Source organism: Anolis sagrei, chromosome 13 (genome assembly GCF_037176765.1).
Source record: "Anolis sagrei isolate rAnoSag1 chromosome 13, rAnoSag1.mat, whole genome shotgun sequence".
Lineage (NCBI taxonomy): Eukaryota > Metazoa > Chordata > Lepidosauria > Squamata > Dactyloidae > Anolis > Anolis sagrei.
In genome coordinates, this window is record NC_090033.1 from 3563282 (window position 1) to 3578729 (window position 15448).

General features: G+C 49.6%; 1 protein-coding gene across 10 annotated transcripts in view; it reads left to right on the top strand.

Annotated features, from left to right (window-relative positions):
• SAMD11 (sterile alpha motif domain containing 11) overlaps positions 1–15448 on the top strand; it is a 231996-nt gene that overhangs the window by 194826 nt on the left and 21722 nt on the right. For all 10 annotated transcript variants that reach the window (XM_060758988.2, XM_060758987.2, XM_060758989.2 and 7 more), the window contains 3 exons: positions 7019–7134; positions 8785–8863; positions 10961–11661. In XM_060758988.2, the coding sequence (XP_060614971.2) occupies positions 7019–7134; positions 8785–8863; positions 10961–11661 (896 nt within the window). The remainder of the gene's footprint in view (positions 1–7018; positions 7135–8784; positions 8864–10960; positions 11662–15448) is intronic.

The following is a 15448-nucleotide window of genomic DNA, read 5'->3' on the forward strand; positions in this document are numbered from 1 at the left end:
CCCTCTTGGCACAGTGAGAGGAGAGGAAAGCATGAGACAGAGGACAGGAAGGTGCGCAGCCTCCCCTCCCCTCTTGGCACAGCGAGAGAGAGGACAGGAAGACGCACAGCCTCTCCTCCCCTCTCAGCACAGCAAGAAGAGAGGAAAGTGCAAGGGAGAGGACAGGAATGTGCGCAGCCACCCCTCCCCTCTTGGTACAGCAAGAGGAGAGGAAGGCACGCAAGAGAGGACAGGAAGATGCACAGTCTCTCCTCCCCTCCCGGCACAGCGAGAGGAGAGGAAGGCACGAGAGAGAAGACAGGAAGGTGTGCACCCTCTCTTCCCCTCTCAGCACAGCGAGAGGAGAGGAAGGCATGTAAAAGAGGACAAGAAGAAATGCAGCCGCTCCTTCCCTCTCGGCACAGTGAATAGAGATGAAGTCATGAGAGAGAGAGGACAGGAAAATGCACAGCCTCTACTCCCCTCCCAGCACAGCAAGAAAAGAGGAAAGTGCAAGGGAGAGGACAGGAAGGTGTGCAGCCTCTCCTTCCCTCTTGGCACAGCGAGAGAAAAGGCACAAGAGAGAGGACAGGAAGGTATGCAGCATCTCCTCCCTTCTTGGCACAACGAGAAGAGAGGAAGGCACAAGAGAGAGGACAGGAAGGCACACAGCCTCGCCTCTCCTCTAGGCACAGCAAGAGAAGAGTAAGGCGTGAGAGAGAGGAAAGGAAGGTGCGCAACCTCTCCTACCCTCGCAGTACAGCAAGTGGAGAGGAAGGCGCAGGAGAAAGGATAGCAAGTTGCACAGCCTCCCCTCCCCTCTTGGCACAGTGAGAGGAGAGGAAGGCACAAGAGAGGACAGGAAGGCACACAGCCTCTCCTCTCCTCTAGGCACAGTGAGAGAAGAGTAAAGCATGAGAGAGAGGAAAGGAAGGTGCGCAACTTCTCCTATCCTCTCAGCACAGCGAGAGGAGAGGAAGGTGTGAGATAAAGGACAGGAAGGTGCAGAGCCTCTCCTCCCCTCTCGGCACAGTGAGAGGAGAGGAAGGCACAAGAGAGGACAGGAAGGCATGTAGCCTCTCCTCTCCTCTTGGCACAGCAAGAGAAGAGTAAGGTGTGAAAGAAAGGAAAGGAATGTGCACACCTTCCTGTCCTTTATCTCACACCTTCCTCTCCGCTTGCTGTGCTGAAAGGGTAGGAGAGGTTGCGCACCTTCCTTTCCTCTCTCACACCTTACTCTTCTCTCACTGTGTCTAGAGGAGAGGAGAGGCTGTGTGCCTTCCTGTCCTCTCTCTTGTGCCTTCCTCTCTTCTCGTTGGCACAGTGAGAGAAGAGTAAGGCGTGAAAGAAAGGAAAGGAAGGTGCGCAGCCTCTCCTCCTCTCTCGGCACAGCAAGAGGAGTGGACGGTGCACAGCTTCTCCTCTCCTCTCGGCACAGTGACCCTGCTGGGTTGCTGTGCAGAGACGTGAGGGTCCTGGTGGGAAGGCATGAGACGTGAGGGTCCTGGTGAGAGGGTCCCAGCAGGACCCCCACTTGACTATAAGCCGAGGGGGGTGTTAGGCTTATACTGAAGTATATTCTTTTAGGGCCATAATATGATTTCAGCTGACTCCTTAGATATTGCAAGCAACTTCTGCTTAGGATGGCCATGGCTAGTGGGAGTTGCAGTCTCGCAAGGTCTGTGGTGCCACCCTTGACCTATTGCCAAAGGGAGATGCGATGAAGGGAAGGGAACACGCTGTCCACGGAGGTGGGACTGGGAGAAGAAGGGTGCCCTTGTCCTTGGCCTTTCCCCGTTCGACAGCAGGACATCCATTTATGGGAGGTCAGGGAAGGGGCAGCGTGCCCCGCTTGGCCACCGAACGGTTAAACGCCACTTGATTTCCTAAATTGCTTCTTATAAAACGCGCGCCGCGCCTGCCAGGCCCCGTCTCCCCATGATTACGGCTAATTACGATCGAGCGGGGCCCCCTCCCGGCCCCCGCCGCGGCGCTTTAATTGTCCGTTATTCATCCGCTCTGGCTCGGCTGTGGCCGTCCGGAGTGGCGGCGCGCACTTGGCAGCCCGGCGACCGAGGCCCCGGCTAATTGTGAGGCCTGGGGGATTAGGGCAGGTGATTACACACTTCATGGTGTAATTACATAAGCATCGCTTGGCTGCTGCCCCGGCACTGAGCCCCGAAGGTCATGCGCTGCGTTACCTGAGATTAATTGGCGCTGCCACTGAAGTGCGAGGCGCTGGCGGAGCGGTTATACGATTAGCATTAACATTTCAACAGCGACGGATCGATCCGTGGCTCTCCTCCAGACACCCAGAGCTGTGCAATTAGTTTAGAGGGGAGGAAGAGGAGGGAGGGGAGCCGAAGAAAGCCGGGGGCGGCCGTGGCATGGCAGCAAAGGACAGCGGGGGGACAAGCGAGGGAGGAGGCCAGGCGGGGTGAACAAGTGGGGCGAGGGACAGATGGGAGCGAGCGGGGGTCTCCTCCGGGGAGAAATGCATAATCCACTCAATTATTCTGCCTTCCTCTTCGCTGCGGATTCGCCTCCAAAATAAAATTCTCCCACTCTTTTGGCATAACCCTCCTTTTCTCTTTGCCTGTGTGCATTACATATTTATGTATTTATTTGAACGGTTTTGTGCAGCGGAAAGTTTTGCACTATGTGGTGTTCTCCAGGTTCAGGATGACAGTAGAGTCTCGCTTATCCGACCTTCGCTCATCCAACGTTCTGTTTAAGTTGGGTTATCTATTTCGTATCAAAAGCATTGCATAAATTAGCATAAAACTGATAAAAATAGAAAGAGTGCAGTTGGCTAAATATCTTTTGACCAAAAACGGGCAACGGCAACAGCATTGTCTGATGACAGCAGAGTCTCGCTTATCCGACCTTCGCTCATCCAACGTTCTGTTTAAGTTGGGTTATTGATTTCATATCAAAAGCATTGCATAAATTAGCACAAAACTGATAAAAATAGAAAGAGTGCAGTCGGCTAAATATCTTTTGACCAAAAACGGGCAACGGCAACAGCATTGTCTGATGACAGCAGAGTCTCGCTTATCCGACCTTCGCTCATCCAACGTTCTGTTTAAGTTGGGTTATTTATTTCGTATCAAAAGCATTGGATAAATTAGCACAAAACTGATAAAAATAGAAAGAGTGCAGTTGGCTAAATATCTTTTGACCAAAAACGGGCAACGGCAACAGCATTGTCTGATGACAGCAGAGTCTCGCTTATCCAACCTTCGCTCATCCAATGTTCTGTTTGTGTTGGGTTATTTATTTCGTATCAAAAGCATTGCATAAATTAGCATAAAACTGATAAAAATAGAAGGAGTGCAGTTGGCTAAATATCTTTTGACCAAAAACGGGCAGCGGCAACAGCATTGTCTGATGACAGCAGAGTCTCGCTTATCCGACCTTCGCTCATCCAACGTTCTGTTTAAGTTGGGTTATTTATTTCGTATCAAAAGCATTGCATAAATTAGCATAAAACTGAAAAAAATAGAAGGAGTGCAGTTGGCTAAATATCTTTTGACCAAAAACGGGCAGCGGCAACAGCATTGTCTGATGACAGCAGAGTCTCGCTTATCCGACCTTCGCTCATCCAACGTTCTGTTTAAGTTGGGTTATTTATTTCGTATCAAAAGCATTGGATAAATTAGCATAAAACTGATAAAAATAGAAGGAGTGCAGTTGGCTAAATATCTTTTGACCAAAAACGGGCAACAGCAAAGGCATTGTCTGCAGCCTCCAACAATTTTTCCTCTGTGCATGAGGCAGGGCATAGTGGACAAGCATACAGATGCGGAGTTGTCTGTTCTGCTCCACAGTCACACAAGGTGTGGGATTCTTTTTTTTGCCAGGTTGTCTTTTGATCTGCCCACTCCGCTTCTGAGTCTGTTCAGGGACTTCCAAGTTGCCCATTCTTTGGGGAAGAAGACCCTCTCTCGTGGGGGACCATCCAATTGGGATTTCCTAGTTTAACTGCCCAGAGGGAGACCCTTGCTGTTGCTGGGGGGACGCCAAGAGGAGTGGCAGTTCTCGTAAAGCTTTTCCTTGATTGGAGTCTACTGGGAGGAGGCTGGTAGCCATGTAGTGGGGGGCTTTCACAGGGTTCAAACTTATTTCTCTCACGTTTAGCAACAACTTCCCATCACATATCGGGGGAGCGGGGGGGGGGGGGCAATGCCAACTAGCTTGTAGAGTTTCTCAACAGGTGTAGGTTTAAGACATCCTGTGATTATTCTGCATGTTTTGTCCAAGGGGAGTAGTAGTTCTCATAAAGCTTTTCCTTGATTTGAGTCTACTAGGAGGAGGCTGGTAGCCATGCAGTGGGGGGCTTTCACGTTGTCCAACCTTATTTCTCTCACATTTAGCAGCAACTTCGCGTTGCACATCAGGGAGGGCAATGCCAGCTAGCTTGTAGCGTTTATCAACAGGTGTAGGTTTAAGACATCCTGTGATTATTCTGCAATCTGCATGTTTCATTCAATGCTACATTCACATTGCTTTGCGTGGGCAGACCTATGCCAAACAGGGCAGGCATACTTGGTGGTTGAGTAAGACAAGGCCAGGGCTTTGGAGGCTTTGAAACAGAGCTTGGATGGCCATCTGCCAGGGGAGTGTTGAGTACAATTTTCCTGCTTCTTGGCAGAATGGGGTTGGATTGGATGGCCATGAGTTCTCTTCCAACCCTAACCCTAGCCTTACCTGCCTAATGTCGGGTCCCCATTCCCGCACACCGAACACATACAGACATTTCATGGACATGAGGAAGAACTTTCTGATTGTGAGAGCTGTTCAGCACTCTCTCTGCCCTGGAGTGTGGTGGAGGCTCTTTCTTTGGAGGCTTTGAAACAGAGGTTGGGTGGCCATCTGTCAGGGGTGCTTTGAATGCAATTTTCCTGCTTCTTGGCAGAATAGGGTTGGACTGGATGGCCCATGAGGTCTCTTCCAACCCTGACCCTAAACTTAACCTTACCTGGTTAATGTCGGGTCCCCATTCCCGCACACCGAACACATACAGACGTTTCATGGACATGCGGAAGAACTTCCTGACTGTGAGAGCCATTCAGCAGTGGAACTCTCTGCCCTGGAGTGTGGTGGAGGCTCCTTCTTTGGAGGCTTTGAAACAGAGGCTGGATGGCCTTCTGTCAGGGGTGCTTTGAATGCAATTTTCCTGCTTCTTGGCAGAATGGGGTTGGACTGGATGCCCCATGAGGTCTCTTCCAACCCTGACCCTAACCCTAGCCATACCTGGCTAATGTCAGGTCCCCATTCCCGCACACCGAACACATACAGACATTTCATGGACATGAGGACGAACTTTCTGACTGTGAGAGCTGTTCAGCAGTGGAACTCTCTGCCCTGGAGTGTGGTGGAGGCTCCTCCTTTGGAGGCTTTGAAGCAGAGGCTGGATGGCCATCTGTCAGGGGTGCTTTGAATGCAATTTTCCTGCTTCTTGGTAGAATGGGGTTGGACTGGATGGCCCGTGAGGTCTCTTCCAACTCTAACCCTAGCCTTACCTGGCTAATGTCGGGTCCCCATTCCCGCACACCGAACACACACAGACGTTTCATGGACCACATCAGCTCTAGTTTCCGATACAGAGCATCTGCCACCCAGTAGCCCCCATCTGCTTGCCCACAGAAAACCATAGTATTATTTTCCTCTTTGCTGTCTTGTTGGCGAAGGGAATGTTTCCCTGGTGTTCATCCAGCCTTCAAGCCCAATGGCTCCCCGGAGAGTGCTCTGAAGGCAACCCGCGAGGGATCCAACTCTGCCTGGCTGCTTCTCTAAATTGTCAGGACTGGAGATCTCCCGCCATTCGTATGCTGCAAAGGTTTCCCATTTCCAAAAGAGTTGGCGGGGAGAATAATTAGCTCCCACATTAATCCCGTACATGTGTTTTATATGCTTAAGGGAGACGTAACATAGTTCCGGGAATCGTTAGGTATGTCAAGCCAATGGGCTCTTCCAGCATCCAGGAGGGTAGGAGAGACATAGTGCAATCGAGTGATGTGTTATTATCATCCTCTTGCTTGGGCCAGAAGGAGAAGGAGGAGGCGTTACCTGAGATTAAGTTAGATGGCTCTGGAGAACAAGCCTTATGAGGAGCGGCTTAAAGAACTGGGCATGCAAAAGAGAAGGCTGAGAGGAGACATGATGCATAAATATGTGAGGGGAAGACATAGGGAGCTTGGGTTGTTTTTCAGGCTGTAAGGCCATGTTCTAGAAGCATTTTCTCCTGACGTTTCGCCTGCATCTATGGCAGAGGATGTGACGTCTTCGACAATACATAGGGAGCTTGTTTTCTGCTGCCCTGGAGACTACGACGCAATGGAACAAATGACAGGAAAGAAAGGAGATTCCACCTGAACATGAGGAAGAACTTCCTGACTATGAGAGCTGTTCAGCAGTGGAACTCTCTGCCCTGGAGTGTGGTGGAGGCTCCTCATTTGGTGGGAGCTTGGGTTGTTTTTCGGGCTGTAAGGCCATGTTCCAGAAGCACTCTCTCCTGACGTTTCACCCACATCTGTGGCAGGCATTTCAGAGGCTGTGAGGTCTGTTGGAAATTGGTCAAGTGGGGAAACTAGGCAAGTTGAAGCAAGTGCGAATGTTGCAATCCACAAGGTCTCTTCCAACTCTATGATTGGGAAGAACTTCCTGACTGTGAGAGTTGTTCAGCAGGGGAACTCTCTGACTTGGAGTGTGGTGGAGGTTCCTCATTTGGTGGCATTGAAACAGAGGCTGGATGGCCATCTGTCAGGGGCAATTTTCCTGCTTCTTGGCAGAATGGGGTTGGACTGGATGGCCCACGAGGTCTCTTCCAACCCTAACCCTAACGCTATCCTTACCTGGCTAATGTCAGGTCCCCATTCCCGCACACCGAACACACACAGACACTTCATGGACATCATGGCAGGAAGTCAGAACATTCAGCAGTGGAGCTTGGGTTGTTTTTGGGGCTGTATTTTGCATTTCTCAGCCTCTTCTTCTGTTTTGCGGGTTCGGTAACCTTGTTTTGTTTCCCCTCTAGGGAGATGTCCCATCCGCCTCCGCTCCTGTCACCACAGAACGCTCCTCACATTGCATTAGGACCCCATTTGAGACCCCCTTTCTTAGGGGTGCCCTCAGCTTTGTGCCAGACGCCAGGTAAGTGGGCTGAATAGGGCAGGGTTTCTCAACCTGGGGATCACGAGGGGATTTCAGAGAGATCGCCAAAGACCATCACAAAACACATATTTCTGATGGTCTTGGGAACTCTTTTGGCGGGGAAGGCTGAAGATCTCTCCGCCTGTCCTCCTCTTCCTTTTTGGAAACAGACAGCAAATCGTGATTGGCCAGTCTCTCAACCAAGAGGAGGGCTGTTTCGGAGACTCCAAATGGGGAGGGGAGAGCAGGCGTGCTCAGCACATGTCAGTGCAGGCAAGGGAGAGCATGCGAGGTTGGAGGGAGGCTCGCGCAAGTGAGTCCCTTCAAGGCATGAGGGTTCTGTGTGGAAAATTTGGCTCAATTCTATCATTGGTGAGATTCAGAATGCTCTTTCATTGTAGGTGAACTATAAATCCCAGCAACTACATCTCTGAAAGGTCAAGCTCTATTTTCCCCAAACTCCACCAGTGTTCCCATTTGGGCATATTGAGTATCCGTGCCAAGTTTGGTCCAGATCTATCATTGTTGGAGTCCACTGTGCTCTCTGGATGTAGGTGAACTACAACTCCCAAACTCAACTTCAATGCCCACCAAACCCTTCCAGTATTTTCTGTTGGTCATGGGAGTTTTGTGTGCCAAGTTTGGTTCAATTCCACCGTTGGTGGAGTTCAAAATGCTCTTTGATCTTAGGTGAACTATAAATCCCAGAAACTGCAACTCCCAAATGAAAAAAAATCATAATTTTTTGAGTGATGGTCACTCCTTGTGTTGTGAGACATTTTGTTGCCAGATTTGGTGTGATTTCGTTCCCAGCAACTACAGCTCACAAATGTCAAGGTCTATTTTCCCCAAACTCCATTAGTGTTCCCATTTGGGCATATTGCCAAGTGTGGCCCAGATCTATCATTGTTTGAGTCCACAGTGTTCTCTGGATGTAGGTGAACTCCAACTCCAAAACTCGAGGTCAATGCCCACCAAACCCTTTGATTGTAGGTGAACTATAAATCCCAGCAACGACAACTCCCAAATGTCAAGGTCTATTTTCCCCAAACTACACCAGTGTTCCTATTTTCCCCAAACTACACCCTATCCTTACCTGGCTAATATCGGGTCCCCGTTCCCGCACACCGAACACACTCAGACACTTCATGGACATCATGTCAGGAAGTCAGAACTTCCTGACTGCGAGAACTATTCAGCAGTGGAGCTTGGGTTGTTGTTCGGGCTGTATTGGGCATATTGAGTATTGGGCATATTGAGTATCTGTGCCAAGTTTGGTCCAGATCCATCGTTGTTTGAGCCCACAGTGTTCTCTGGATGTAGGTGAACTACAACTCCCAAACTCAAGGTCAATGCCCACCAAACCTTTCCAGTATTTTCTTTTGGTCACAGAAAAGTTCTGTAACCTTGGAACTGAACCAAACTTGGCATGAGTTCTGTGTGCCAAGTTTGGCTCAATTCTATCGTTGGTGGAGTCCAGAGTGCTCTTTGATTGTAGGTGAACGATAAATCCCAGCAACTACAACTCCCAAATGACAAAATCAATCCTCCCCGAGCCCACCAGTCCTTACGACTTCCAGAGAGGCTCAAAAGAGGAGTGCCATTATATTTAGGGACCAATTTCCCGACTGCTTTCCCTTCCCGCTTCAGGTTACGGATTCCTCCAACCGGCCCAAGCAGAGATGTTTGCCCGGCAGCAGGAGATGCTGAGGAAACAGAACCTTGCCAGGTGAGAATGATGCTTCCCAACGTCCCCCTTGCCGAGGGGAAGGGGCCCGGCCTTCCTCTCCCCACCGAGCCAGCCGGCGCTTGGCTCTGACTTTGTCCCTTCGCTCATATCTCCGTTGAGGAGGAGAGATTAGCTGGCATGCTTCATTGAGCCAAAGAGCCGGAGGCTGTGCCAGACACATTATCGTCATTCTGTTCCAACGGCTCTCTCCGGCTCTCTCTCGGACGGCGGGGGGGGGGGGGGGGAGCCGTTGGAACAGAATGACGATAATGGGAAAATTGGGAAGGCTGCCTGGGAGGTGGGCGTTTGGGGAAGCGTTGTGGTTTGGCTGGCTTTCCCCTCTAGCCATCTCCCGCACCAGGCGCCGGCTTGGCCCCCTCCCTAAATGGAAGCAGGAAGAGGAGGAAATGGCCAGTTGTGGGATAGGAAAGAGGACTCAGGCTAATTCCTTTTAGAAAAGGAAGTTTTCAAAACCAAGTCAGGAGTTGCTGTGGGTTCTGGCAGCATAGGTTGGGTGTCTGGTCCCTGCTTGAGCAGTGATGGCACGATCATCAGCATAGATTGGAGTGTCTGATCCCTGCTTGAGTGGTGGTGGCACGATCGTCAGCATAGGTTGGGGTGTCTGATATCTACTTGAGCGGTGATGGCACGACTCTTAGCATAGATTGAGGTGTCTGTCCCTCCATTCCAGCCTTTTGTCCTTCCTTCCCTTTCCTCTCTCCCTCTCTCTTTCTCTTCCCTCCTTGTTGTCTTTCCTTCCTTCTCTTTCCTTCCTCCTTCCCTCTTTCTCCTTTCTTCCTGACTTCCCTGTTGTCTTTGCTTCCTTCTCTCTTTCTTTCTTTCCTCCTTCTCTCCCTCCCAGCCTTTTGTCCTTCTTTCCTTCCCTCTTTCCTCCCTATTTCCCTCTGTCTTTCTCCTTCCTTACCTCTCTTTCCCTTCCTCCTTCCCTCCCTCCCACCTTTTTGTCCTTCCTTCCTTCCCTCTTTCCTCCCTTCTTTTCTCTTTCTCTGTTCTTCCTGCCTTCCCAGTTGTCTTTTCTTCCTTCTCTCTTTCCTCCCTCCCACGCTTTTGTCCTTCCTTCCTTCTCTCTTTCCTTCTCCTTCCCTCTCTTTCTCCCTTCCTTTCCTGTTGTATTTCCTTCCTCCTTCCATCCTTTTGTCCTTCCTTCCCTCCTTTTTTCTCAATCTCTCTTTCTCCTTCCTTCCTTCCTTCTCTGTTCTTTCCTTCCTTCTCTTTTCCTCCTCCTTCCCTCCCTCTCTTCCCTCTCTCCTTCCTTCCCACCCTTTCATTCTTTTCCTTTAATCCCTACTTCCTTCTTTTTCTCTATCCTTCCTTCCATTTTTGTCTTTTCTTCCTTCTTTTTTCCACTCTTTCTCCATTCCCTTCCTTCCCTTTTTCCTTCCTCCTGGGGGATGTGGTGGAGTCTCTTTCTCTGGAGGCTTTTCCACAGAGGCTATCTACTGGGAGTGCTTTGATTGTACCTCCTTGCATGGCAGGGGGCTGGACTGGATGGCCCTTGGGGGTCTCTTCCAATTCTAGGATTCTATGTCAGGAGTAGGCAAAACAGGGTCTAATGGAGACACCTTTTCTCTCCTATCCTGACCAACTACAACTCCCAAATGTCAAGGTCTGTTTCCCCCAAACTACACCAGTGTTCCTATTTTCCCCAAACTACACCCTATCCTTCCTGGCTAATGTCGGGTCCCCATTCCCACACACCGAACACACTCAGACACTTCATGGACATCATGTCAGGAAGTCAGATCCCAAAAGGCCAACCCTTTTGGGATCCAAACATTTCCTAACTTTCCGAAAGAGAAGAGGAAGGACAGGAAAGTCTAGGGAGGGGACTTGGGGAGAACCCCCCATTCCTGGCCCACCACCCCACTCCAGCATGCATGTGGCCCCCCAAGTAAGTTTGCCTATGCCTGGCATAACTGCTTCCCAGCACTCACGGTGTTTACGTCTGCTACACAACAGCCCTGAAGAGGGCACAGTGGTCAGGAAAAAGCAAAATGTCTCAAGCTGTGCAGTGAATCTGGCCTTGAGTTCACATCTCTCGGCACCGTTTCCAAGTGTGACTTTCTCATTACTCAGGCTCGAGATGTCAGCGGAGATCATTCGCCAGAAGGAACTGGAAAACCTCCATCGGCAACGGCTACTGGCCGGCGACCCCATGAGCTTGCACCCGGGCTTGCCGCCGGACCACCCGGCTTTGCGCAACGTCCACGACATCCCCGAGGGGCACCCGCTCAGGGACGAGCTCTCCCGCAGGAACGCCATGCTGGTGCTGCGGCACAACAACGCTCCGCTGTTGTCGCTCAACCACCACGGGGTGCCTAGCGCGCCCACCACCCCGCCGAAGGAGCAGGGGAGCCGGAGGGCGAGCCGGAAGTCCGCGCACCACCGTGCCGAGACACCGGGACAAGGCGAATCCAAAGAGCTGTGCGAAAACCGCCCGCCCGACGGCAACGACGAAGAGATGAAGGACTCGGAGAGCGACGCCGACGCGAACGAGGAGAAACCGGACGGCCTGAAGGCTGAGAGTAGTGTCTCAGCCAGCGAGCTGAAAGAGTGCAAAGATGTGGCCAAATCCTGCGACGGCACCAAAGAACTGAGCGAACTCTCCGCCAGCCAGAATGCGCCGGGGAGCTCCTCCAATGCCGAGTCACCCAGCCATCTCCTGGGTCCCGTCATCAACAAAACGGAGGGCAAATACCTCCCGCCGGCGCCACTGCCGCCACCTCAACCGCTGCCCTTTGGGTTCCCGTACACCATGAGCCCCTACTTCCACGCAGGTAGGTGAGAGCGGCACAGTAAGACCAGTCTTGTTTGTTTCACTGCGGTAGGCGTTGTGTTTGCAAAAGTTTTGTATCTCAGGTGGGGGAAAAAATATTTTTTCTCGCCGTCTTCTTAAATAAACAGAATCATAGAATCATAGAATCAAAGAGTTGAAAGAGACTTCCTGGGCCATCCAGTCCAACCCCATTCTGCCAAGAAGCAGGAATATTGCATTCAAATCACCCCTGACAGATGGCCATCCAGCCTCTGTTTCAAAGCTTCCAAAGAAGGAGCCTCCACCACACTCCGGGACAGAGAGTTCCACTGCTGAACGGCTCTCACAGTCAGGAAGTTCTTCCTCATGTTCAGATGGAATCTCCTCTCTTGTAGTTTGAAGCCATTGTTCCCTTGCGTCCTAGTCTCCAGGGAAGCAGAGAACAAGCTTGCTCCCTCCTCTTCCCTGTGGCTTCCTCTCACATATTTATACATGGCTATCATATCTCCTCTCAGCCTTCTCTTCTTCAGGCTAAACATGCCCAGCTCCTTAAGCCGCTCCTCATAGGGCTTGTTCTCCTAGTCTCCAAGGAAGCAGAAAACAAGCTTGCTCCCTCCTCCTCCCTGTGGCTTCCTCTCACATATTTATACATGGCTATCATATCTCCTCTCAGCCTTCTCTTCTTCAGGCTAAACATGCCCAGCTCCTTAAGCCGCTCCTCATAGGGCTTGTTCTCCTAGTCTCCAAGGAAGCAGAAAACAAGCTTGCTCCCTCCTCTTCCCTTTGGCTTCCTCTCACATATTTATACATGGCTATCATATCTCCTCTCTGCCTTCTCTTCTTCAGGCTAAACATGCTCAGCTCCTTAAGCTGCTCCTCATAGGGCTTGTTCTCCTAGTCTCCAAGGAAGCAGAAAACAAGCTTGCTCCCTCCTCCTCCCTGTGGCTTCCTCTCACCTATTTATACATGGCTATCATATCTCCTCTCAGCCTTCTCTTCTTCAGGCTAAACATGCCCAGTTCCCTAAGCCGCTCCTCATAGGGCTTGTTCTCCAGACCCTTGATCATTTTAGTCGCCCTCCTCTGGACACATTCCCGCTTGTCAATATCTCTCTTGAATTGTGGTGCCCAGAATTGGACACAATATTCCAGGTGTGGTCTAACCAAGGCAGAATAGAGCATGGGGAGCATGACTTCCCTAGATCTAGACACTAGGCTCCTATTGATGCAGAATATAATGATATTATGAACAAGAATACAACAATATCGGCAAAAAACAAGAGGTTTCGTCCCTTTAGGAGTTGGGTTGTTTCTGAGATTTCAAGCGGGGTGGGGAGAGCAGGCGTGCTCAGCACATGTCTTATGTGGTACAGTTTACCAGACACGGAAAACACCATAGGACCCAGGATGGAAGTTGATGTAGATCCATCTTAATAGGACGACTGACCACTGTAGTCTTATATATAGTGTTTTTAAAGTTGTTTTTGTAATTGTGATATATGATATTTTAATGAGTGTGTATGTTATTTTATGGCTGGAAACCGGGCTGAGTCCCTCAATGAGGTTGAGAAGCTCGGTATAGAAAACTGAAATAAATAAATAAATAAATCCAGTGTTTCTCGGCCTGGGCGAGGGGGGTTTCAGAGGGGTTGCCAAAGACCATCGGAAAATATTTCGCATGCTTTGAGGAACCCCTTTGGCAAAGAAGGCTGAAGATCTCTCTGCCTGTCCTTCTCTTCTTTTTTGTCCCACCAAAAGCCCTCCTCCTGCTGTGATTGGCAGGCCTCCCAGCCAAGGGGAAGGCTGTTTCTGAGACTTCAAGCAGGGAGGGGAGAGCAGGCGTGCTCAGCACATGTCAATGCGGGAAGGGAGAGCGTGCGAAGCTGGAGGGAGGCTAACACCAGCGAGTCCCTTCAAGGCATGGGGGTTCTGTGTGGGAAGTTTGGCCCTATTTATTTATTGAAAACGTTTATATCCCAATCTTCTCAATCTCCGTAGAGGGACTCCATCGTTGGTGGAGTTCAGCTGCTCATTGGTTGTAGGAGAACTATAAATCCCAGTAACTACAACTCCTACAACTCATCAGTGTCTATTTTCCCCAAACTCCATGTGTTCACATTTGGGCATATTGAGTATCCGTGCCAAGTTTGATCCACATCTATCATTGTTGGAGTCCGCAGTGTTCTCTAGATGTAGGTGAACTACAACTCCCAAACTCAAGGTCAATGCCCACCAAACCCTTCCAGTATTTTCTGTTGGTCATGGGAGTTCTTTTTCCCCAAAGTTTGGTTCAGTTCCATCATTGGTGGAGTCCAGAATGCTCTTTGATTGTAGATGAACTATAAATCCCAGCAACTACAACTCCCAAATGTCAAGGTCTATTTTCCCCAAACTCCACCAGTGTTCATATTTGGGCATATTGAGTATTCATGCCTAGTTTGGTCCAGATCCATCATTGTTTGAGTCCACAATGCTCTCTGAATGTAGGTGAACTACAACTCCCCCAAATCAAGGTCAATACCCACCAAACCCTTCCAGTATTTTCTGTTGGTCATGGGAGTTCTGTTTGCTAAGTTTGTTTCAACTGCATTGTTGGTGGAGTGCAAGATGCTCTTTGATTGTAGGTCAACTACAACTTCCAAATGGCAAAATAAACAACACCATCACGCCAACCCCAAGAATCTTCAAATGTGGGCATATCGGGTATTTGTGCCAATTTTGGTCCAGTGAATGAAAATACATCCCGCATATCAGGATTTGTCCAAAGACTTCCAGTATGTTTCGTTGGTCATGGGGGATTCTGTGTGCCAGTTTAGTTCCAAATCCATCGTTGGTGGGGTTCAGATTGCTCTTAGATTCCAGGTGAACTATACATCTCTGTAACTACAACTCCTACACATGTGGAAGGCGATCCTGGTCGGGGTTGGCTTGACACACCTTTTTCTTGGCATGTTTCTCCCTTTTGCCCTCTATTCGTGCCTCTTTAAATTCCACAGCACTGCTGGTCACAGCTGACCTCCAGCTCGAGTTCTCAAGGTTATTATTTATTTATTATTTTTTGCTATATTGACATTGTAGCGTTCTCAAAGTTATTATTTATTTATTTATTGTTTATTATATTTATATACCGTCCCTCCCAGCCCGCAAGCGACTTGGGGCACATTACAGTTGGTACCAAGACCATAAAATACAATTTCACAGGTTCTCAGTGTCTATAGATTTGTGATCTCAGGTTATCAGATATGGTTATTTACAAAAGCAGTGAATAGGCTGCCATATCTGAACAATCGTTCCCTTCTAAATGCATTAGAACTAGCTGTTAGATTTTTGTAGGATGCCGGATCCCATTTCCTGCCCAAGACTTGCAAGAAAGTAGTGGCTTCTCATCGAGAGCAATATTAGAAAAGACTCGAAGGAGGAAAGTTGTAATATCTCCAAGGGTTTGGAACTCCAGGTGAAAGGTGGTCCTGGTCAGGGTTGGCTTGACGTGCCTTCCTCTTGGCACGTTTCTCCCTATCGCCCTCCATTACTGCTGGTCACAGCTGACTTCCAGCTAGAGTTCTCAAGGTTCTCCGTGTCTATAGATTTGTGATCTCAGGTTATCAGATATGATTATTCACAAAAACAGTGAGTGGCTGCCATATCTGAACAATCGTTTGCTTCTAAAGACTTTAGAACTAGCTATTAGATTTTTGTGGGATGCCGTATCCCATATGCTGCCCAAGATTCAAAAGAAAATAGTGGCTGCTCATCGAGAACCTTATAAGAAAAGACTCGAAGGGGGAAATTTGTAATATCTCCAAGGGTTTG